General features: G+C 45.5%; 1 protein-coding gene across 1 annotated transcript in view; it reads left to right on the forward strand.

Moving 5' to 3' along the window:
• LOC126458215 (uncharacterized) overlaps positions 1 to 24,038 on the forward strand; it is a 447,624-nt gene that overhangs the window by 373,588 nt on the left and 49,998 nt on the right. The window contains exon 4 of the mRNA XM_050095145.1: positions 6,849 to 7,260. Coding sequence (XP_049951102.1) covers positions 6,849 to 7,260 — 412 coding nt within the window. The remainder of the gene's footprint in view (positions 1 to 6,848; positions 7,261 to 24,038) is intronic.

Raw genomic sequence — 24,038 nt, forward strand, 5'->3', positions numbered from 1 at the left:
AGCCTGCGTTAAGTGCCCACATTCTTCCTCTGCCTAGAGATACGCGATCCCACTACTGTCCGCTACTAATCCTGGAGTACAGACAAATTGAAAGAGATGTTGCACAGAGGAAGATGAAATGAAACTGGGACTTCCAGGTGGATCCAACGGCGCTAGAGGTGTCGTGACTTTCGGCACTGGTGCCCCGAAATCATTTGCAACTTGGGACAGGAGCCTAAGGCCCGTCGACTGCAGCCAACGCAGATTCTAGCTGATTCCTCAGCGATCTATTCACCATGTGTCCGAACGCGCTGTCCGATTTCTACTACGTAAAACTATTTAAAATTACGGAAACAAAGTGCAGCAACGAAAGCAGTCAGAGGCTATGGGGAAGGGAGGGGGGGAGTGATGAAAGAAGGTTACCTAGTCAGTCCACTGCGATTTAACACTTGTAAAGCAACCAAAACACTTAGAACAAAATTATAAACACTCTTCAACACAGATAAACACCCAAACACTATTTACTTCTTCACAAAAGCACATAAGAAAAAGACTAAAATAAATGCTTTGTACAAACTATGTTGCTATTGGGTACAAAAGTATCGTCAGGAGTGCCGCAGGGAGGTGTAATAGGACAGCTGTTATTTTCTATATACGTAAATCATCTGGCGGACAAGGTAAGCAGCAGTCTGCGACTGTTTGCTGATGATGGTATGGTGTATGGGAAGGTTTCGTCGTTGAGTCCCTACAAGAGGTTACAAGATGACTTTCTAGCTCTACGTGTAGAAAAATGTAAGTTACTGCAGATGAGTAGTAAAAATAAACCCTTAATGTTCGAGTACAGCATTAGTATTGTGTAACTTGACACTGTCATGCCGATTAAATATCTAGGCGTAAAGGTGCAAATCAGAATGAAATGGAATGAGCATTTAAGGATTGTAGCAGGAAAGGCGAATGGTCGACTTCGATTTATTGGGAGAATTTTGGGAAAGTGTGGTTCATTCGCGGAGGAGACAGCGCGAAGGACACTAGTGCGAGCCATTGTTGAGTATTTTTCGAGTGTTTGAGATCCACACTAGGTCGTATTAAAGGAAGACATCGAAGCAAATTAGAGGCGGGCTGCTAGGTTTGTTACCGCTAGATAACAAATTCTCCCAATAAACCGAAGTCGACCATTCATCTTCCCTACTACAATCCTTATACGCTCATTACATTTCGTGCTGCTTTGCACCGTTACGCCTAGATATTTAATCGACGTGACTGTGTCAAGTTACACACTGCTAATGCTGTACTCGCAAATGTTACGGAGATGCCTCGGGAACTCAAATGGGGATCACTGAAGGAAAAGCGACGTTCTTTACGAGGGGCGCTAGTACGAAAAATTTAGAGAACCGGGAGTTGAGGCTGACTGCAGAACGATTCTACTGCCGCCAACGTACATTTCGCGTAAGTGTCCTGAAGGTAAAGTCAGAGAGATTAGGGCTTGTACGGATGCTTGTGGACAGTCGTCTCTCCCTCGCTCTGTTTGAGAGTGGAACATAGAAGGAAATGTCTAGTAGTGGTACAGATTGCCCTCCACCACGTACCGTATGGTGACTTGCGGTGCATGTATGTAGATGTACTGCGATACGACGAATGGTACTTATGAAATATCAATTATGATGTCGAAAAAATAATGTTATATAATTTTTTTATTTAATTGTAGGAACATGTCTGCAGTCCCTGGTACGCACTGAAATCCCAGCACCCACTGATAAAGCGGAGATGGGTGAGCTGCGCCGTATTGTTTTGCATGCTCTAGTGGTGTGCTACGGAACTGTGGGGAATTTCGATGGGCACCAGGACTGTAGACACGTACCTGCAAACGAACAAAAATAACAATTAAGTAACTTTACTTTTTCGAGGTGATACTTAAAACTTTATGACTGTCCGTCTTATATGCTGCCTCAGACGTGTCGACAGCGTGTTCAGCCCATTGTACCTCGACCGTTGCTCATAAGTAGCTACAGGGTTTCAGGAGGCTAGTGTGAGACGTAGAGAATAGTGCCGCACACACCAGTTGACAGAGTTTCTCTCCAAGTTTCGATCCGTAACATGCGCTGTGGTGTAGTTACGGAGTACGCCACTAATGGGCAGGCGTGTTAATACGAGTAAACATACCATGTGCTTCGTACTGTCACGTGCAACTAATTCGCACCTGTAGGTAGGCAACCCAATGAACAGATCTCCAAAACATGCTGTTGTCGTTGCGCTTCTCCGTGAGGTAGCAGGGACTTCAGTGAATTTTACACATGTGCTCTTCCACCCATATTGACGTTTGCTATGTCATAAACCCTACGTATTGAGACACGTTATCGTTTACTGTTATTGCACTGATTAACAAATCTAAATAAATGAGCAAGAAAGTATTGTACGTTAACCGGGGACCTAGAAACGACGGAGAGGCTCCGTCCCCACCGCAGCCACAGTGGTCCACAACCTCACGACGACTACCGCAGTCCACTCATTAAGATAAAACACCCCACGGGGACTGAAAGTATGCCTTGATTCGGGTGTCATACACCTATTGTATCCTCTCCTAAGTTATTTACCAAAGAAAAAAACGCCAAACTGACGTACTTTTTCAGAAATTCTTTTATTTAGATGACCAATTTCGGCATCTCATAAATGCTACCTTCGCCCGCCCGGTTAGCCGAGTGGTCTAAAGTACGGCTTTCCGGAGTGGGAAGGAGCGCCTGGCGCCTGGCGCGAATCCGCCCGGCGCACTGTTGTCGAGGTCCGGTGAGTCGGCCAGTCTGTGGATGTTTTTAGGCTGTTTTCCATCTGCCTCGGCGGATGCTGGCTGGTTCCCCTTATTTCGCCTCAACTACACTATGTCGGCGATCGCTTCGCAAAGAAGCTCTCCACGAACGCATACACCACCATTACTCTACCACGCAAACGTAGGGGCTACACTCGTCTGGTGTCAGACGTTACCTGGGGAGGTCCACCGGGGGCCGAACCGCACAATAACCCTGGGTTCGGTGTGGGGCGGTGGAAGGGTGAAGTGGACTGCGGTAGTCGTCGTGGGGTTGTGGACCACTGCGGCTGCGGCGGGGACGGAGCCTCTTCGTCGTTTCTAGTCCCCGGTTAACGTACAATACAATACATACAATGCTACCTTCAGGTCCCAATACAATCTGTATACAGAAAATCGGATACATCGATACAAGATTACCTGGAGTCATCAATATCTGGATACCGTGAATTATTTGTGGGGTGTGTACTTCGAAGACTTAACAGCAACTGATCACACCTGCAGTCAGAGAAAGTCTTGTGTTGAATGAACGTCGGCCTGTTGGCATCAGGATACTGTCTCATGAGACGTAACACATTAGGACACAAAGTGTCTGAGACCTATTAGTAAAGCGAGCTGTTGCAAGTGTTTCGGAAGGTGAAATCATCGAAAGGGCTGCTGCTGATCGTTTCAATGTGCCTTCAACTATACTGCAAAGGAAATTAATATCAGTTGTAGAAAGTAACAGACATCTATCACATCTCAGATGTGGTGTTTAAAACCAGTATTTTAAGAAAATTACGAAGAAATTTTTGAAGCACATACATGAGACAGCTGTGAGAACTTGTCGTAAGTAGTGCTTGGGAAGGTCAGTCTGTAGAGCACTTGCCCGCGAAAGCCACAGGTCCCGAATTCGAGATTCGGGTCGATACACTGTTCTAATCTGCCGGGAAGTTACATATCAGTGCACACTACACTGGAGAGTGAAAATTTCATTCTGGATGAGGATTTAGATTCCAAGTAATGCTGCAAGCTAAGATTGAGTTCCAAAAGTTGTCTTACGATTTGGCATAAAATTTAAAACTACCTCAAAGATTTAAAAGAGAAAATCTTTATATCAAAATCTTTTGAAGAAGCACCCAAAACTGCTTTACAGAAAACCTCAGTCTACAAATGTAGTGCGTTGTGTCAAGTTCAACTGAGTACAAGTTGAAAAGTTTTTTTCACCAGGCCTTTTTTTTTGTCGTCTTGTGTTTCTCATATATTTGTTTGTGAATCATAAACATTTCTTACTTATTTAATACATATATTTTGTGAACTACTCGACACTTTTCTTAACATGGTTGCGAATCAGCAACTGTATAAATCTGAAGAGGTTGAAAAATCAGCCAACCAGCTGCGAAAAAGGTTTATTAGCCCTTGACCCAGGTTTCGATATTTCTATAGAGTGGGCATTTAACAGTGGGCATTTATTCTGAAGTACGCTGAATGTAATCTGGCTGCTGTCTAAAGCCCTGGTATGTGATAATTCTTGTTTTACTACAACCTACCACGTGATGTAACGAGACCCACTCCTTCCGAAGAAGATATTTTTAGAAACATGGAAACCTAGATCAAGGGCTAATAAATCTTTACTTTCCTAATGGCTGGCTGATTTTTTGCAACCTCTTCTTAAGAAAATCTTTTCTTGCTGTTTGTCGTTTCGGTCAGAAATCTTTTTCCACAATTTACACAAAAACAAAATTCTGGTTAAGCAGCCTTACCTGATTTTTAAACAACGACAAATGTTTCATACCAATTTTGTCGTAAGCTGTCCTTCGTTCCCCTCTATCGTGTACACACATCAAAAAAAGTTTTGCATCACCTAGGGTCTCGGACTGTGGATATTGTATCACAGACACAGTCCCTTAACTGTTCAGAGATGTCACTAAACCCGTCCAAAGATGTAAACAACCATGCATGAAAAGTACCTATTAGACGGAGGGGGTCCGACAGCCGATCAGTTCCAGTCATTCCATCAGGAAGGAGGTACACGGCTCGTGTTGTCTGTAGTTCAACCATGCCTAGACGGTCAATAACGCGGTTCGATCGCGTACGCATTGTTACTTTGTGCCAGGAAGGGCTCTCAACAAGGGAAGTGTCCAGGCGTCTCGGAGTGAACCAAAGCGATGTTGTTTGGACATGGAGGAGATACAGAGAGACAGGAACTGTCGATGACATACCTCGCTCAGGCCGCCCAAGGGCTATTGCTGCAGTGTTGACCACTACGTACGGATTGTAGTTCGGAGGAACCCTGACAGCAACGCCACCATGTTGAATAATGCATTTCGTGCAGCCACAGGACGTCGTGTTACGACTCAAACTGTGCGCAATAGGCTGCATGATGCGAAACTTCCATCCAGACGTCCATGGCGAGGACCATCTGTGCAACAACACCATGTAGGGTGATGCGATGGGCCCATGCAGGATGGACAGCTCAGGATTGGCATCATGTTCTCTACACCGATAAGTGTCGCATATGCCTTCAACCAGACAATTGTCGACCTGTTTGGAGGGAACCAGTCTTAGACACACTGTCAAGAGACTGCAGCAAGTTGGAGTCACCCTGCTATTTCGGGGTGGTATTATGTGGGGCCGACGTACGTCGCTGGTGGTTATGGAAGGCCCCGTAAGGGCTGTATGATGCGTGAATGCCATCCTCCGACCGGTAGCGCAACCATATCGGCAGTATATTGCCGAGGCATTCGTCTTCATGGACGACAATTCGCGCCCCCATCGTGCACATCTTGTGAATGACTTCCTGCAGGATAACGACATCGCTCGACTAGAGTGGCCAACGTGTTCCTCAGACATGAACCCTATCGAACATGCCTGCGAACATCCCCCAGGCTGTGGCTAAGCCATGTCTCCGCAATATCCTTTCTTTCAGGAGTGCAAGGTTCGCAGGAGAGCTTCTGTTCAGTTTGGAAGGTAGGAGACGAGGTACTGGCAGAAGTAATGCTGTGAGGACGTGGCGTGAGTCGTGCTTGGGTAGATCAGTTGGTAGAGCACTTGTTGGCGAAAGGCAAAGGTCCCGAGTTCGAGTCTCGGTCTGGAACACAGTTTTAATCTGTCAGGAAGTTTCATGCCTGGAATAGATTGAAAAGGGCCGTTTATGGACGACATGACCCACCAGCCACTCCGAGGGAGGTAAGCCGAATCGCCGTTCAGGAGTGGGACAATCTGGACCAACATTGCCTTGATGAACTTGTGGCTAGTATGGCACGACGAATACAGGCATGCATCAATGCAAGAGGACGTGCTACTCGGTATTAGAGGTACCGGTGTGTACAGCAATCTGGACCACCACCTCTGAACGTCTCGCTGTATGGTGGTACAATATGCAATGTATAATTGTCATGAGAAAAAAAGGAGATGGAAATTGTTATGGATTGGCAAGACAGCCAATCCACTAGGAGGAAGCCGAAAGGCACGCGTTTAAGCTCACGCAGGCTGGCGTAAGGTTGGAACAGTTAAAGTAATTGAGACTAGCAAATAAAGTACGTAGCTGCTGGAATACTTAACTTTAATCCATAATTGGTGAACATCGCTCTTGACAGTATATGTTTTACAGCATCAATAGTAACTGAAAATTGCGCCTTGCTAGGTCGTAACAAATGACGTAGCTGAAGGCTATGCTAACTATCGTCTCGGCAAATAGAGCGTATTTTGTCAGTGAACCATCGCTAGCAAAGTCGGCTGTACAACTGGGGCGAGTGCTAGGAAGTGTCTCTAGACCTGCCGTGTGGCGGCGCTCTGTCTGCAATCACTGATAGTGGCGACACGCGGGTCCGACGTATACTAACGGACCGCGGCCGATTTAAAGGCTACCACCTAGCAAGTGTGGAGTCTGGCGGTGACACCACAGAAATGATGTTTGTGTTGATCTCTACTACAATTTTATGTTCAGGTTCCGGAACTCTCGGAACCAAGGCGATGTGAGTAGTTTTCGCGCAGTCGGCTTCTGAAACGTCAGGAGGTACTTCTGAGTGAGCCTTTACTTGTAGAACTCAGTACGCTGCTGGCATAACACGCGGCTCTCCTCTCGCTGCAGGACGTGCGACGACAAGTCGACGTGCGCGTCGCAGGCGACAACACCGGCGTCGGGCCGCTTCTCGCGCATGGAGACGGCGTCGGAGCTGGTGGACTGGCGCGAGCGCAACTGCATGTGCGACCCGGGCTGCGCGCACCACGGCGACTGCTGCGTCGACTCGGAGCACTTCGTGGCGAGCGAGCAGCGGCGCGGCGCCGCCACGTTCGAGTGCGTGTCGCTGCGGCGCTTCGGCGGCGTCTACATGCGCACCTCGTGCCCGCCCTCCTGGGAGGACGGGCAGTCGCGCGCGCTCTGCGAGGCGCGGGACCACCTCAGCGCCGTCGACCCCGTGGGCGGCATGCCCGTCACCAGCCGGCGCACCGCCATCACCTACCGCAACGCGCACTGCGCCCTCTGCCACGGCGACGTACAGGTGAGCCGGCCGCCCGACTCCTCTCGCTCTCCTCTCTCGACAGGCCCCGAAGCAGTCGCAAGTGTCAGAGCTAGCAGCATAAGACCAATACGAAAGCTTTTCGGAAGTAAGGTATGATCGGTCGCGAAATGGAAACAACAGTGAAAATCAAAAATGTGTTATTTGTAACAATTAGCTACACCTTCCAGCTACTCCTCTACACTACTGGCCATTAAAATGGCTACACCACGAAGATGACTAGCTACAGACTGAAATTTAACCGACACGAAGACGATGCTGTGATATACAAATAATTAGCTTTTCAGAGCATTCACACAAGGTTGGCGCCGGTGGCGACACCTACAACGCGCTGACATGAGGGAAGTTTCCAACCGATTTCTCATACGCAAACTGCAGTTCACCGGCGTTGCCTCGTGAAACGTTGTTGTGATGCCTCGTGTAAGGAGGAGAAATGCGTACCATCACGTATCAAAGGTCGGATTGCAGCCTACCGTGAATGCGGTTTATCGTATCGCGACATTGATGCTCGCGTTGGTCGAGATTCAATGACTGTTAGCAGAACATGGAATCAGTGGGTTCAGGAGGGTAATACGGAACGCCGTGCTGGATCCCAACGGCCTCGTATCACTAGCAGTCGAGATGAAAGGCATCTTATCCGCAGGGCTGTAACGGATCGTGCAGCCACGTCTCGATCTCTGAGTCAACAGATGGGGACGTTTGCAAGACAACAACCACAGTTCGACGGCGTTTCCAGCAGCATGGACTATCAGCTCGGAGACCATGGCTGCGGTTACCCTTGACGCTGTATTACAGACAGGAGCGCCTGCGATGGTGTACTCAACGACGAACCTGGGTGCACGAAAGGTAAAACATCATTTTTTAGGATGAACCCATGCTCTTTTTACAGCATCAAGATGGTCGCATCCGTGTTTGGCGACATCGCGGTGAACGCACATTGGAAGCGTGTATTCGTCATCGCCATAATGGTGTATGACCCGGCGTGATGGTATGGGATGCCATTTGTTACACGTCTCGGTCACCTCTTGTTCGTATTGATGGCACTTTGAACAGTGGACGTTACATTTCGGTTCTGATACGACCCGTGGCTCTACCCTTCATTCGATCCTTGCGAAACCCTACATTTCAGCAGGATAATGCACGACCTCATGTTGCAGGTCCTGTCGGGCCTTTCTGGGTACAGAAAATGTTCTACTGCTGCACCGGCCAGCACATTCTGCAGATCTCTCACCAATTGAAAACGTCTGGTCAATGGTGGCCGAGCAACTGGTTCCTCACAATACGCCAGTCACTACTCTTGATGAACTGTGGTATCCTGTTGAAACAGCATGGACAGCTGTATCTGTACACGCCATCCAAGCTCTGTTTGACACAATGCCCAGGCGTATCAAGGCCGTTATTACTGCCAGATGTGGTTGTTCTGGGTACTGATTTCTCAGGATCTATGCACCCAAATTGGGTGAAAATGTAATCACATGTCAGTTCTAGTATAATCTATTTGTCCAATGCATACCCGTTTATCATCTGCATTTCCTCTTGGTGTAGCAATTTTAATGGGCAGTAGTGTATTTCAGCAAACAACTGTTCGCCATCTTCAGAAGAACGCTGCTTCTGCTGCTGAGCCCCGCTGAGAACTAATGCCAAGGCTGCAAATCGACGCCTGTATAGGCCCCAATATCGTACACGGCGCATGCGCTGCCCACATTGTTTTTGCCTTCCAAGACTCGGCAAGTGGCACCGTCCTTATGGAGCACCGGCGGCAGCGATATATCGCACTCAGAGACTATTCTTTAACACTCGGAGTAGCAGCACGGGAGAACGTTCTGTTTTGATGCGGGATAGTTCAGGGTTCCACTTCTTACTAAGAGGGAACCCATTGTCTCTGTTAATCAAATTATTCGCCAACTTAATTTCACTTGCCACATTATCAACACTGTTACAAAAACCGAAAGTGTTGGCAACTATCACAGTTTCATAAAATTTCGTCCCTTCCTTAAGCAATGTTCTGCTACCGTCGACTTTTCCGTCTGGTGTAGCCTCGTACGACGGCTATGTCCCATGCACCTGTCGTGAACTGTGCGAATCGAACGACCGACATAGGCCTTCCCATACTGGCAAGCCTGCCGGAGTGGCCGAGCGGTTCTAGGTGCTACAGTCCGGAACAGCGCCACCGCTGCAATCGCAGGTTCGAATACTGCCTCGGGCATGGATGTGTGTGATGTCCTCAGGTTAGTTAGGTTTAAGTAGTTCTAAGTTCTATGGGACTGATGACCTCAGAAGTTAAGTCCCATAGTGCTAAGAGCCATTTGAACCATACTGGCACGAAATTTTGTATCTACCAGGCTTCCTAAGCCCCAAATCATCTTTCACAAGGCCGAGTAGCGACCGAGTCTTGAAACGTGGATAGTACATACTCCAAAACTCCTTAAATTTTTTCTAATTTTAGACGATGTGCTCCTAGCGTAAGGAATAAAGGCCACCGGTGATGTTAATGATTCGGTAATGGTCCAAAAACTTCTCTACATTGTCACCGCTCCTACTTAGATACTCCTCGTAGCGTTGTACCGACTTCCCAATACCCGCGTCGTAGAAAGCAGCCGCCTGTGCTTTCCATCAATTTTGCCACGGTCGTTGTCTGTGCCAAAATCCTTTCTGCATAGCCAGCGGTTCATGTGAGCAGAGATGAAACTCAGGGGAAGCCAATTACGGGCTGTATTGTACGTGTACAAAAATTTCCCTTCGAAAACGCTGCAGGAGCATCTTCATCGCCTCTGAAGAGTGCGGCCGAGAATTGTCATGAAGAAGGAAACGTATGGCAGTTACGTTACGTGGAATTTCATGACATGAGGCGAAATCTATCACCCAACCCTCGTATTTGGCAGGAGACACTATTTCCTAAGTATCGTTTCGTGCTCACTGAGGGCTCAGAACTGTCGACAGGCGTAGTGGAGACACTGCCCAATACATCTGAGCATAACTTCATCGAATCTTCGCAGTGGTTTCCATTTCGTAACCGATCGGACCTTTCTTTCCAAATAGCCCTCGAAGAATTCTTCTTCTTCTTCTCCTTCTTCTTCTATTTCTGCTTCCATGTTTTATTTCGCATGTTTTATGGGTCGGCCCTTCTAGTCCCGTTACGCCATTCTGAAAGTATTTGCACCATTTTAGGATGCAGTCTCTATGCTTTCATCCTGTTCTTTAGGCTCCTAATCGATATATTCGGTGGGTGAAAGGGGCCTCTTCTGTGCTGGATCAAGTAATGTTGTTTTCATACTGGGCGCTTATAAAAGCACACGGATCCAAAATGACATGTGCCGAATGCAGTACCTGTTAATATGGGCCAATCGGTCCTCTGATTTCCATTTGTCTGTTACGTAGCGCAGACAACATAGATAGTGTCTCATGTAGTTGCCATGCATCCTGGTACATCCTTCGGCCCTTCTTCGCACTGTTTTGTATTTAGAGGGGAGCAACACTCCACAATTAATGTACCCAAATAGCAAGGAACACTGATAAGGTGATTAAGTGTAATGAAAAAATACAGTGGCACAGTTTTTTGGGACGTGAGTCGCACTACTTGACTGAGTCACTTTTGCACCGGAATCTTCTTACAGGGATGAGGTTTCTGAGGCCAGGGTCGGCAGCGAGCAGTCGGGTGCTCGAGGGTGGACCGTAAGGTGGGATGGACGAAGTGAGGTGCGGTTGATGGACTGCTAGGCATAGCCGGCTAAAGCCAGGAGCGTCAACTGACGTAGAGAGCAGCGAGGCGGCGCCCTCCTGTCTGAATGATACCAGCATGGCTTTCAGTTGCACGTGATTTCATGGAAGAGAAGTGGTGCCCGAGACTGAAGCACTGTCTGAGCCCCTACAGCGTTATATAAGTCGCTAGCGGCGAGGCTGGCTCCAGGCGATATTGTGGCAGCTGCTGCAAGTTCTGTTGAAGACAACCGGGCGCGTGTCCGCTGTTGCGGGACTTACTGTCGAGGCTCTGAGGGCAGCGTAGCTAGCGAACCTGAGCTTCGGCAACCCGCAATACACACCCGTATGGCTGGTGGTGTGTAGCAGGCAACAACCTGGGAAGCAGTACAGCGAGTCACACACACTGTGTCAAATACACTCCTGGAAATTGAAATAAGAACACCGTGAATTCATTGTACCAGGAAGGGGAAACTTTTTTGACACATTCCTGGGGTCAGATACATCACATAATCACACTGACAGAACCACAGGCACATAGACACAGGCAACAGAGCATGCACAATGTCGGCACTAGTACAGTGTATATCCACCTTTCGCAGCAATGCAGGCTGCTATTCTCCCATGGAGACGATCGTAGAGATGCTGGATGTAGTCCTGTGGAACGGCTTGCCATGCCATTTCCACCTGGCGCCTCAGTTGGACCAGCGTTCGTGCTGGACGTGCAGACCGCGTGAGACGACGCTTCATCCAGTCCCAAACATGCTCAACGGAGGACAGATCCGGAGATCTTGCTGGCCAGGGTAGTTGACTTACACCTTCTAGAGCACGTTGGGTGGCACGGGATACATGCGGACGTGCATTGTCCTGTTGGAACAGCAAGTTCCCTTGCCGGTCTAGGAATGGTAGAACGATGGGTTCGATGACGGTTTGGATGTACCGTGCACTATTCAGTGTCCCCTCGACGATCACCAGTGGTGTACGGCCAGTGTAGGAGATCGCTCCCCACACCATGATGCCGGGTGTTGGCCCTGTGTGCCTCGGTCGTATGCAGTCCTGATTGTGGCGCTCACCTGCACGGCGCCAAACACGCATACGACCATCATTGGCTCCAAGGCAGAAGCGACTCTCATCGCTGAAGACGACACGTCTCCATTCGTCCCTCCATTCACGCCTGTCGCGACACCACTGGAGGCGGGCTGCACGATGTTGGGGCGTGAGCGGAAGACGGCCTAACGGTGTGCGGGACCGTAGCCCAGCTTCATGGAGACGGTTGCGAATGGTCCTCGCCGATACCCCAGGAGCAACAGTGTCCCTAATTTGCTGGGAAGTGGCGGTGTGGTCCCCTACGGCACTGCGTAGGATCCTACGGTCTTGGCGTGCATCCGTGCGTCGCTGCGGTCCGGTCCCAGGTCGACGGGCACGTGCACCTTCCGCCGACCACTGGCGACAACATCGATGTACTGTGGAGACCTCACGCCCCACGTGTTGAGCAATTCGGCGGTACGTCCACCCGGCCTCCCGCATGCCCACTATACGCCCTCGCTCAAAGTCCGTCAACTGCACATACGGTTCACGTCCACGCTGTCGCGGCATGCTACCAGTGTTAAAGACTGCGATGGAGCTCCGTATGCCACGGCAAACTGGCTGACACTGACGGCGGCGGTACACAAATGCTGCGCAGCTAGCGCCATTCGACGGCCAACACCGCGGTTCCTGGTGTGTCCGCTGTGCCGTGCGTGAGATCATTGCTTGTACAGCCCTCTCGCAGTGTCCGGAGCAAGTATGGTGGGTCTGACACACCGGTGTCAATGTGTTCTTTTTTCCATTTCCAGGAGTGTACATTGAGGTGCCAAAAGTCTTGGGATAGCAGTATACACATATGCAGATCGAGTACACAAGCTATTAGAGGGCCGTGCGTTGGCGGAGCTTTTACTTGTAGTGATTCATGTGCGGTTCTACGCGCTTCAGCCCGGAACCGCGCGACTGCTACGGTCGCAGGTTCGAATCCTGCCTCGGGCATGGACGTGTGTGATGTCCTTAGGTTAGTTAGATTTAAGTAGTTCTAAGTTCTAGGGGACTGATGACCTCAGAAGTTAAGTCCTATAGCGCTCAGAGCCATTTTTTGATTCATGTGACAAGGTTTCCGACGTGATTGTGGCTACGCGACGGGAATTGACAGACTCTGAACGCAGAATGGTAGTTGGAGGGAGACGTATGGAACAGTCCATTTCGGAAACGGTTAGAAAATTCAATATTCCGAGATGCAAAGCGTCAAGAGTGTGCCCAGAATACCAAATTTTGAGCATTACCTCTCCCGAACGCAGTGGCCGACGGCCGTAACTTAAAGACCGAAAACAGTGGCGTTTGCGTAGAGTTGACAATGCTAACACACAAGTAACACTGCGTGAAATTACCGCAGAAACCAATGAGGGACGAATGACGGACGTGCATTTGTTATGACAGTGAGGCGAAATTTGGCGTTAATGGGCTATGCCGGCAGACAACCGACGTGACTGCCTTTGCTAATAACATGACATCGCCTGCAGCGTCTTTCCTGGGCTTGTGACCATATCGTTTGGACTACAGACGATTCGAAAACCGTGGCCTGGTCATATGAGTCCCAATTTCAGATGGAAAGAGCTGATGGTAGGGTTCAACTGTGGCACAGTCCCCATGAAGCCATGGATCCAAGTTGTCAACAAGGCACTATGCAAGATGGTTCAAATGGTTCAAATGGCTCTAAGCACTATGGGACTTAACATCTGAGGTCATCAGTCCCCTATACTTAGAACTAATTAAACCTAACTAACCTAAGTACATCACACACATCCATACCCGTGGCAGGATTCGAACCTGCGACCGTAGTGGTCGCGCGGTTCCAGACTGTAGCGCCTAGAACCGCTCGGCCATATTGGCCGGCTATGCAAGATGGGTGTGACTCCATAATTGTGTGGCCTCTGCTTACATGGAATGGACTGGGTACTGTGGTTCAACTGAACCGATCATTGACAAGAAGTAGTTATCTACTTGGAGATCATTTGGAACCATCTGTAGACTTCATCTTCTCAAACAACGATGGAATTTTTATGGATGACAATGCGCCATGTCACCGGGCCATCGTTATTTGCCATTGATCTGAACATTCTGTACAGTCCGAGCGAATGATTTGGCCACCCGAATCGCTTGACATGAATCCCATCGAACATTCATGGGACGTAGTCGAAAGGTCAGTTCATGCTCTAAGTCCTGCACTAGAAACACTTCCGCAGTTATGGGCGGCTGTAGAGACATAATGGTTCAATATTTCTGCAGGGGACTTCCAACGACTTGTTGGATCCATGCCACATCGAGTTGCTGCACTACGCCAGGGGAAAGGAGTGCAGGTATCCTATAATTTTTGTCACCTCCGTGTATAGGCAAGCTGCATGTTGTTACCACATCCTTCGGCCCTTCTTCTCAAGTTTAAACATTTTTGTTAGGTGACTGTAAACAGCCGTTAAATAACTGACCATTAGCTGTTTTTATTGAAAAGCTTAGGCATCAACTGTTTCTGCCTTAGACAATCATCAACGGATACCTATTCAAACGTACAAACACAGACAAATAAAGTACACAGAAATTTATAAAGGAATTAGAAAGAGCAACAAAAGGAAGGTGAATACTCACAACGTTAAACAATTTCGAGTAAATACCTAGCTCCTGTCGTTATCTAACAGCGGATACATCTCAGGAGTTATAATATGTAATAAATTTCAGTATAGAAAGTTCTACACAGGACATTTACGGGCGAACTCAATAGTGACTTCAGTTAATAGAGCAGTATATACACTACTGAAAAGGCTACAGACGTAAGTACCAACATGGTACAAACACTGAAGAGTTGGTCGAAGACCATCAGTAAATTTTTTCATGATATTATATAAAGCATATCAATCATGAGTTAGAAACTGATTGAAGGAAGTGATTATGTTTGGCGTTTTTGGTGGTTTCTCATGTAAACAGAAAGTGGTAAACGAAGTTGCCCTTACAAAGATAAAGAAACATCCATCCTAGAGGAGCAAGGTACAAATTTCTGCAATATGCACATGGTAAACAGTAGCAAAATGGTTGCATAATAATACATGTGATCTGTAAAAACTACATCAATCGCAACATAAACATAATGTAAATGATGTTCATAGCATAAAATAGGTTAAAAAATGAAACATAAAAATAGGTGCAAATTCTCAGATACCATTCATTTACATCTTAGTTACATACATAGTCGTTACCTTATGGTAATGGTTTATTAATGAACTAGAATTTAAATAAAAGGTAGCTCACAATTTGTAACTATTTTCAAGCACTTTATTTTTAAATCTACTTTATGTTATGAATACTATTTACATTGCGTTTATTTTGTGAAATATGTTCATTTTTATACACCTCATGCAATATTACACAATGATTATCCTGCTGTTTAGCATTTGTGTGTTGCAGAAATTTGTACCTTGTTCCTGTAGGATGGATGTTTCTCTGTCATTGTAATGGAAACTTCGTTTTTTCCACTTTCTGTTTAAATGAGAACCTACCAAAGAAGATCGCCGAAGATAATCACATCTCCTCCAATCAGTTGTTAACTCATGATCGATATATTTTATATCATATCATGAAAAGGTTTAGTGAATGCCTCCTACCTACAGGGTGGTACTTACGTCTCTAGCCTTCTCAGTAGTGTCTATACTGTACTATTAACTGATGTCACTATTGAGTGCGCCCTTAAATATCCTGTATAGAACTTACTATACTGGAATTTATTGCATATTACAACTGCTGAGATGCATCCACTATCAAATAATGACTAAGAGATGTACAGGGTGATTATAATTTAAGTTAAACTTTAAAAACTGGTCTTAATGACGTCAAATTGCAACGGAATATTATCGGAGAAGAGGGAAAACGTATGGCAGAAGAAAAAAAATAGTGTGAAAATTGATCGATAGATGGCGCTGCATGTGTCAGAATACGCAAATGAAAACACCTGTCATGCGCACGACCCACTGAAGTTGGTATAAACACGTCGCGCACACGGCTTTTCCTTCTTTCGCATCTGCGACATTCGCCATGACTGTCTCAATGCAGTATCGCGCTCTCCTTATAAAGCTGTATTACAAGAATGATGACTATGCACATGTCGCTCTGCAGAAGTTCCGGACACTTTGAAAAAAAAGGCATTGGTCCGATGACTGCCGCGGGTCTGGAGAAAATGATTCGGAAATTCGAAAAGACGTGTTCTTTTGGTGTGCAACCTGGTAGAGGGAGGAAACGAACTGATTCGGCGTCAGTGGAAGCAGTGGCCACAGAAATGCAGGGGGAGACGAATGGTGGTGTGCAAATGTGTAATGCACCGAGAATTGTCCGAACACTGGACATACCCGTGAGTACGATGCGTAAAATCCTACGAAACATCCTTTGCTATCCATTCAAAATTACCCATATGCACGAGTTGTTTCTTGTTGACCTGCCAGCAAGAGAGACCTTTGCTTTAGAATTTCTTGCTCGGATGGAAGAGGGAAATGATCAGCAGTGGAAGTTTTTGTGGACAGACGAAGCCCACGTCCATCTGACAGGAAAAGGCAATACACAGAGTTGTCGAATATGGGCTACGGAAAATCCACACGCAAATCAACCAGTACCACTTCATCCTAAAAAGGTCACTATGTAGTGCGGGTTTACGGCATCATTTATCGTAGGGCCATATTTTTTGGGAGAGTCAGCCGCTTCCGGTCCTGTTACCTGTACCGTCACTGGTAAGCCCTATGAGTGTCTTCTGGACAATCACGTCATTCCAGCTCTCCAACAGCGTAGGTGTGTGGATGGGATCATTTCTCTGAAAATGGCGCACCTCTGCACATTGCAAATCCAGTTAAGCAGCTGCTGAAGCGCCATTTCGGAAATGCTAGAATTATCAGCCCGCATTTCCCTACAGCCTGGCCGTCCCGATCACCTGACCTTAGTCCGTGTGACTTCTGGCTGTGGGGATATCTGTAAGATGTTTTGTTCTGTGTTCGGACTGCGAACTTGGCTGCATTGAAGGCACGCACTTTGCAACACATTCTGAACCTGACCAGTTGTGGAACATGCTGTTTCTCGATTTCAACTTGTTGCAGGAAACGGTGGACAGCATATTGAACATGTTTTGCACCAGTCACACGGAAATTAATAATCCTATTTGATTTGGATTTATGATTTTTATGCGGTTTTTGGCCTCAGGACATTTAAAAACCGATGTGATTGATGCTTTTTATGCGGGTTTTTGACCTCAGGACAATTAAGAACCGATTTTGCCCATCTGATGTGATGTGACCTTGCCGTGGTGGATGGGCGTACGTAACTAACAGTATCACACCTGTACACCCATGCACACTGAGTAGTACAGTTTGTTTAAAGTCAAACGTACATCTTAGGCATTGTTGTACGATTCATTTGTCATTTGTTGTCGACCACTACTAAATTATGATGCTCACAGCGCCATCTACTGCTACATTTTGTAACTATTTAGTTTTGTTCTACCGTACGTTTTCCCCCTTCTCCGATAATATTCCGTTGCAATTTGACGTCATTCTGATCAGTGGTGTTATTTCTGCAGTGGTTTGAAAGTTTAACTTTAATTATAATCACTCTGTATTTACTTACTCTAATGACCTCGATGTGGACGGGACGTTAAACTCAGTATTTACTCGAGCTGTTTATAACCTTGTAAGTATTCACGTTCGTTTTGCACTTCTTTGTAATTTGTTAACATATTTCTATTATATTTATATATGTTTGTAACTTTGGACAGATATCCGTTGATAGTATAAGACCGAAACCGGTTGATGCTTAAATTTTCAGTAGTACAGCTGATCGTCAAACATTTCATCAAGCTCTTCATAATTTTTTTATTAGTGATCGAGGGGAACAGGATGCTAAAATTCATGTTCCCAGGCAGCAAAGAACAATTATACGATTATTAAGTCTAATATTAAAAAAACAAAACACTAGCACAGTTTCTTGGAATGTGAGTCGAACTACTTGGATCAGATCGAAAACTCAGTCAGTACTACTGCGCTGGTATGTTCTTAAAGGGATGAGGTCCGTGTGGCGGTTATCGGCAGTGAGGGGTTAATTACTCGTGGATGGACGAAGTCCGTGAGACCGTGATCAACAGTGACCAGTGAGATTCCCGATGATGGACGCTGCAGTACGATGCTCCTCGTTCAGCTCTACGATGCGAACTCCAATTGATGGGCTGCTAGGTGCGACTGGCGTTAATCGCGGTGTATGAATTGGCTGTAGACACAGACAAAGATTACTCTGTGCTGTAGAGTAGCCGGATGGTGGCCTAAATACCCTCCTGTCGAAAGGATACCTGCACGGCGTTCAGCGGCACAGGATTTCATGAAAGAGAAATGGTGTCCGTGGTTGCAGCACCGTCTACTGTGATAATCGAGCCACTAGTGGCGAAGCTGGTGTCACGTGGTGTCGTAGCAGCTGCTGGAGGGCCGATCTAAACCAACCCGGCGTGTTTCTACTGTCGCGGGACTGTTCCCGTCTGTCTCCTGAGGGTAGCGTAGCTAGCGAACGTGAGTTGCGGCAACCCGCAACCCGCAATACACGCCTGTATGGCGTGTCACAGGCAGCAGCCTGGGGAGATACAGTAGTTACACCTGGTTTCATTCGGATTGCGTCACATAGATTGGTCACACGCTCCTGTAACGTTGTTGACTGTTAACTTTCTGTTGGCACCCACCTAGGTAGGGATAAATGATCATTACGACAAAAGAAGAGAAATCAGAGCTCTCACAGAAAAATTTAAGTGCTCGTTTTTCCCGCGTGTCGTTCGAGAGTGGAACGGTAGAGAGACAGCATGAAGGTGGTTCATTGAACCTTCTGCCAGGCACGTTATTGTGAATAGCAGAGTAATCACGTAGATGTAGATGTAGAGACGAATTGTATCAGACTCGTTATATGGCGATTCAGCAGCTCGGCCTCATTTGGCGTCCAGCCATTGGTGTAATCTGACGAGTACCGATCATCACAATTTTAATCGTTTACAGAATACCTGATAGTTATAAGTGTAAGAAATTACATTCACATCAGACTTACCTTCCAGGTGCGTAACTTTTTTCTCAGTTAGTGAAGTTTTAATTTTTGTTTTATTTCAGTCACAGAGCGGCGACTTTTATTACAAATGATAATTAGTTCCGGGTTATTGTACCATCATCGAATCCGAAAAATACTTAGGAACAATATTAAGATATGCTCATTACGTTAAAACACATATTAAAATATATGGCAACCAGTTATAATGCGGTGATATATCTACCCATTAAAAAAATTACGTTAAAGATTTAGCTGTCGAAAGCACAAGGATACAATGCTTCGTGATTATCATCCGACCTCTATAAAAATCGGATGAATTTGAGAAGACTAAGAGGTGACTACACCGAGCAACAGAACAAAGGTCCAGGTTCACCCTAACTATTTGTGAGTAATAGAAGCGCGTTCCCAATCGGCACCTCATTTGCTGTTCATAATTTCGAGCAACATTCAAAGGCACGTCAAATGTTTCTCTAATCTATTTCACTTCTTACGTTTAGATAAATCACTTCATAAAACATTTTACAGTTTTTATTTTTAAATTTTTTCTTTTAATTATTTTTCAGACCCTCGGGTGGTCATTTGATCCGAAACCATTTTTAGCAAAATGTGCACTGTGTGATGTACAATATTACTAAACTGCTAACCGGTCACCCAGCCACCCAATACCAGTTCCTAGCTACCTGTGTAACAACTTCCAGGGGCAACAAAAATTTCAATTTCAGTTTTGCGTATAATTATTCGCAGAATTTAAATATGTAAAATACTATCACAATGTACTCGTTATGAGTTGTAACATTACATTAGTGTTTTAACACGATAAGTGAAATATTAAAGCTGGAAACGAGTATACGTTTTGAGTAAGGCAGCGTAGCGAGCTGCTCGTGAATTACCTAGGCAACCGTCATCTAGTATTTGGTAAAGAGTGCCTTTAGTGTTTTCAGACAAACTTTATACATAATTTCGAGCCATTCCGAAACCTTTCTCGCTGCCCCTCCCTCCTCCCACACAGAACCTCAGAGGAAAAAATTTTATAGCTTACTGCATTTCCGCTGTTTTTGCAGTAAAACTTCAGCACAGACATAACGTTTCAATTTATTACTTTTTTACTAATGGAGAGTGTTGTACCTTAGAACAATTTTCAGTCTTTCACCTGAAGCCAGCTCCGTAACAGAAGTTTAATATATGCTCTTATTCCACTATTCCCCCATTAAAATCTGGCATTTACTTTTTATGTGTTACAATCTTTTTCCGAAATTACAAAAATTACTCTGCGTAAGTAAGGCTTTTCCAAATGTAAAAAAAAATGTTCCAGGGTACATGTATCTAGGAGCAAATATTCTACTGAAGTCGCAGGCGAGAAGATCTTGTCAGAACTGTATTTTGTAGTCTATATGTTTCACCGTTATACTATTACATACCAATAGTTAGTAAGGGGAATCAAAATAAGTAGTAGTATCATCAAAGGCCAGTCACAAGTTACATTTAGAAATAGACGGTATTACAAAGTGATTGAGATTTCCATTTTGAAGACAAATAAAATTGTTAAGACATTAAAGAAACTGAATTCATTTCTTAAAATCACATGTTCTGTAGTAGGAGACTTTCTTCTGTTTCACGGTATACGTTGGTGCACGACCAACAAACTATGGTTTCATCACCCACATGCCGAATAACTGGTTTTAAAAATACATAGAATTTTAATCACCATGAAACTGTAACTGACGAATTGATAATATCATGCAAATACTTTTAATGCATTATACAGCACTTAAATGAACAGAACTGAAAATATTTAGAAATGCTGCACAACAACAAAGGCAGTATAAAATGCTGGAAATTGCTTATGGGAGTCACTTTATGCATTCGCCCATGAAATTCTGCAATTCCTCCCTAGATTTTAACACCAAACTGTTAATATCGCGTGTTCCTACGTACACTATCCTTAAGGCTCAACACTCTCCCCTGATAACTGTTTTCACAACATATTTTGCACACAATTTTAACATATACCACCGAACAGATTATTGTACCACATATATACATCATATATTTAGATGTGTAAAAAAATAGCTCTTCTATCTTACTCAGACTACACTCATCCAGTGTTTTATGATAATGAGGACGCCTAGAGACTTATAACAAACTATGACAGAATATATGTGCCCAGACTGCGAAAAAAACAAAAAACTTCTTGTAGCTCATTGGAATTAGTTTGGAATCGTTTCATTTGCATTTGCCTTGATTTAGTTCCCATTTTTCATTTGTCTATGGGTGAATATTGCAGAACTAACTAAACCAACATAATTGCGGTTTTGTGTTTTCACTCATAAAACTGCTACATGCTTATCGTCAGTTATTTAACGAATCAACTCGTTTGTAATCAGGTGTTTGAAGCTGTTTTATGCAGCGTGCCTGTCTCAAGAGTCGTCAGTCGTGTTTTCTCAGGTGTTTCAGCAGATATTTGCTATTTCGTTTTACACTATGTAGCTGTAGTCATCCCAAATAAGTAGTGGTCAACACGTCTTTGATGCGATGCCCAGTGTGTCACCGGAAGCCGTCGGTTTGTTTCCCGTTACAAACAAAACTATTTATAAAGCGGAATTACACGCGCCGATTCGATAGAGCGGTCCCAGATCAGCGTCGTGCGGTAATTGTTTTATCGGTATGTGTTAATAGGGACAGTAAAAGACGATGAATAACGAGGGCTCTAGCAACGACAGCGCTACCGTGGCCCGCACTGACTGCTTCCGCCAGCGCTACTGACAAAGAGAACACGGCAAGTGCCATAACTCGAGTTAGCACAAACCTCGCTCAGTGGAAGAGGTGCCAGAATAAGCGAACACGTGTCTCGGCTAATCCGTAGATACTCGTCGTTTCTGAGGAAACGGCGCTCAAAAATTTTCGAGGTATTTTGTGTGCCTTTTACCGATTAAACTATTCAACTAATGTGGTGCCATAGTTTTGCGCCCAGTGTTCGAAATCCGATTATTGTTTTTATTTTTGTTCTTCATTTAACTATACGTGCCCATAGAAGATTACTATATGAATGTTTCCTCGTGTATAATGAAGTAGCGTTGTCCTTACTCGTCCTCTAATTTTATGTTTGGTGAATGAATATTAAAAAATAAAAACAATAAATGAATGGAAAAATTGTTTGAAACATTTTGCGGTGATATTCCTGTAGCGTATCTTCATTCATAACCAACTGCATGCGCCAGTTTTCAGAAAAGCGATTTGCTACTCTTTGTTCGTCACGAAATTATTGTCAATGCGTGAAATCTTCAGCAATGTTAACGACGTTTGTTCCTAGAGTGAGATTCTTACGAAGACATGTCAGTGCAGTAAACCTGCCTTGCCGCGATGCTCGCGCTGTTCCGAATTTCGATGTTAAAATATTTCTGTGATAGGTCTCGTGCAAGGGAAAGCACCAAATCTTCACGAAGAATAAACATTAGAAAAAAAAATGTAAGAACTAAGAATGAAATATAACAACATGAGAATTTAAAAATACTGTAACGCATGAAAATACCATACGCAAGTATATTACATAATAAATACACTACTGGCCACTAAATTGCTACACTAACAAGAAAGGCAGATGATAAAACAGTATTCATTGGACAAATATATTATACTAGAACTGACATGTGATTACATTTTCACGCAATTTGGGTGCATAGATCCTCAGAAATCAGTATCCAGAACAACCACGTCTGGCCGTAATAACGGCCTTGATACGCCTGGGCATTGAGTCCAACAGAGCTTGGATGGTGTGTACAAGAACAGTTGCCCATGCAGCTTCAACACGATACCACAGTTCATCAAGAGTAGTGACTGCCGTATTTTGACGACCCAGTTGCTCGGGCACCATTAGCCAGACGTTTTCAATTGGTGAGAGATCTGGAGAATGTGCTGGCCAGGGCAGCAGTCGAACATTTTCTGTATCCACAAAGGCCCGTACAGGACCTGCAACATGCGGTCGTGCATTATCTTGCTGAATGTAGCGTTTCGCAGGGGTCGAATGAAGGGTAGAGCCACGGCTCGTAACACATCTGAAATGTAACGTCCACTGTTCAAAATGCCGTCAATGCGAACAAGAGGTGACCGAGACGTGTAACCAATGGCACCCTATACCATCACGCCGGATGATACGCCAGTATGGCGATGACGAATACACGCTTCCAATATGCATTCACCGCGATGTCGCCAAACACGGATGCGACCATCATGATGTTGTAAACAGAACCTGGATTCATCCGAAAAAACGACGTTTTGCCATTCGTGCACCCAGTTCCTCGGTGAGTACACCATCGCAGGCGCTCCTGTCTGTGATGCAGCGTCAAGGGTAACCGCAGCCACGGTCTCCGAGCTGATAGTCCATGCTGCTGCAAACGTCGTCGAACTGTTCGCGCAGATGGTTGTTGTCTTGCAAACGTCCCCATCTGTTGACTCAGTGATCGAGACGTGGCTGCACGATCCGTTACAGCCATGCGGATAAGATGCCTGTCATCTCGACTGCTAGTGATACGAGGCCGTTGGGATTCAGCATGGCGTTCCGTATTATCCTCCTGAACCCACCGATTCCATATTCTGCTAGCAGTCATTGGATCTCGACCAACGGGAGCAGCAATGTCGCGATACGATAAACCGCAATCGCGATAGGTTACAATCCGACCTTTATCAAAGTCGGAAATGTGATGGTACGCATTTCTCCTTCTTACACGAGGTATTACAACAACGTTTCACCAGGCAACGCCGGTCAACTGCTGGAAACTTTCCTCATGTCAGGACGTTGTAGGTGTCGCCACCGGCGCCAACCTTGTATGAATGCTCTGAAAAGCGAATCATTTGCATATCGCAGTATCTTCTTCCTGTAGGTTAAATTTCGCTTCTGTAGCACGTCATCGTCGTGGTGTAGATATTTTAATGGCCAGTAG

The sequence above is a fragment of the Schistocerca serialis genome, chromosome 1 (genome assembly GCF_023864345.2).
Source record: "Schistocerca serialis cubense isolate TAMUIC-IGC-003099 chromosome 1, iqSchSeri2.2, whole genome shotgun sequence".
Taxonomy (NCBI): Eukaryota; Metazoa; Arthropoda; class Insecta; order Orthoptera; family Acrididae; genus Schistocerca; species Schistocerca serialis.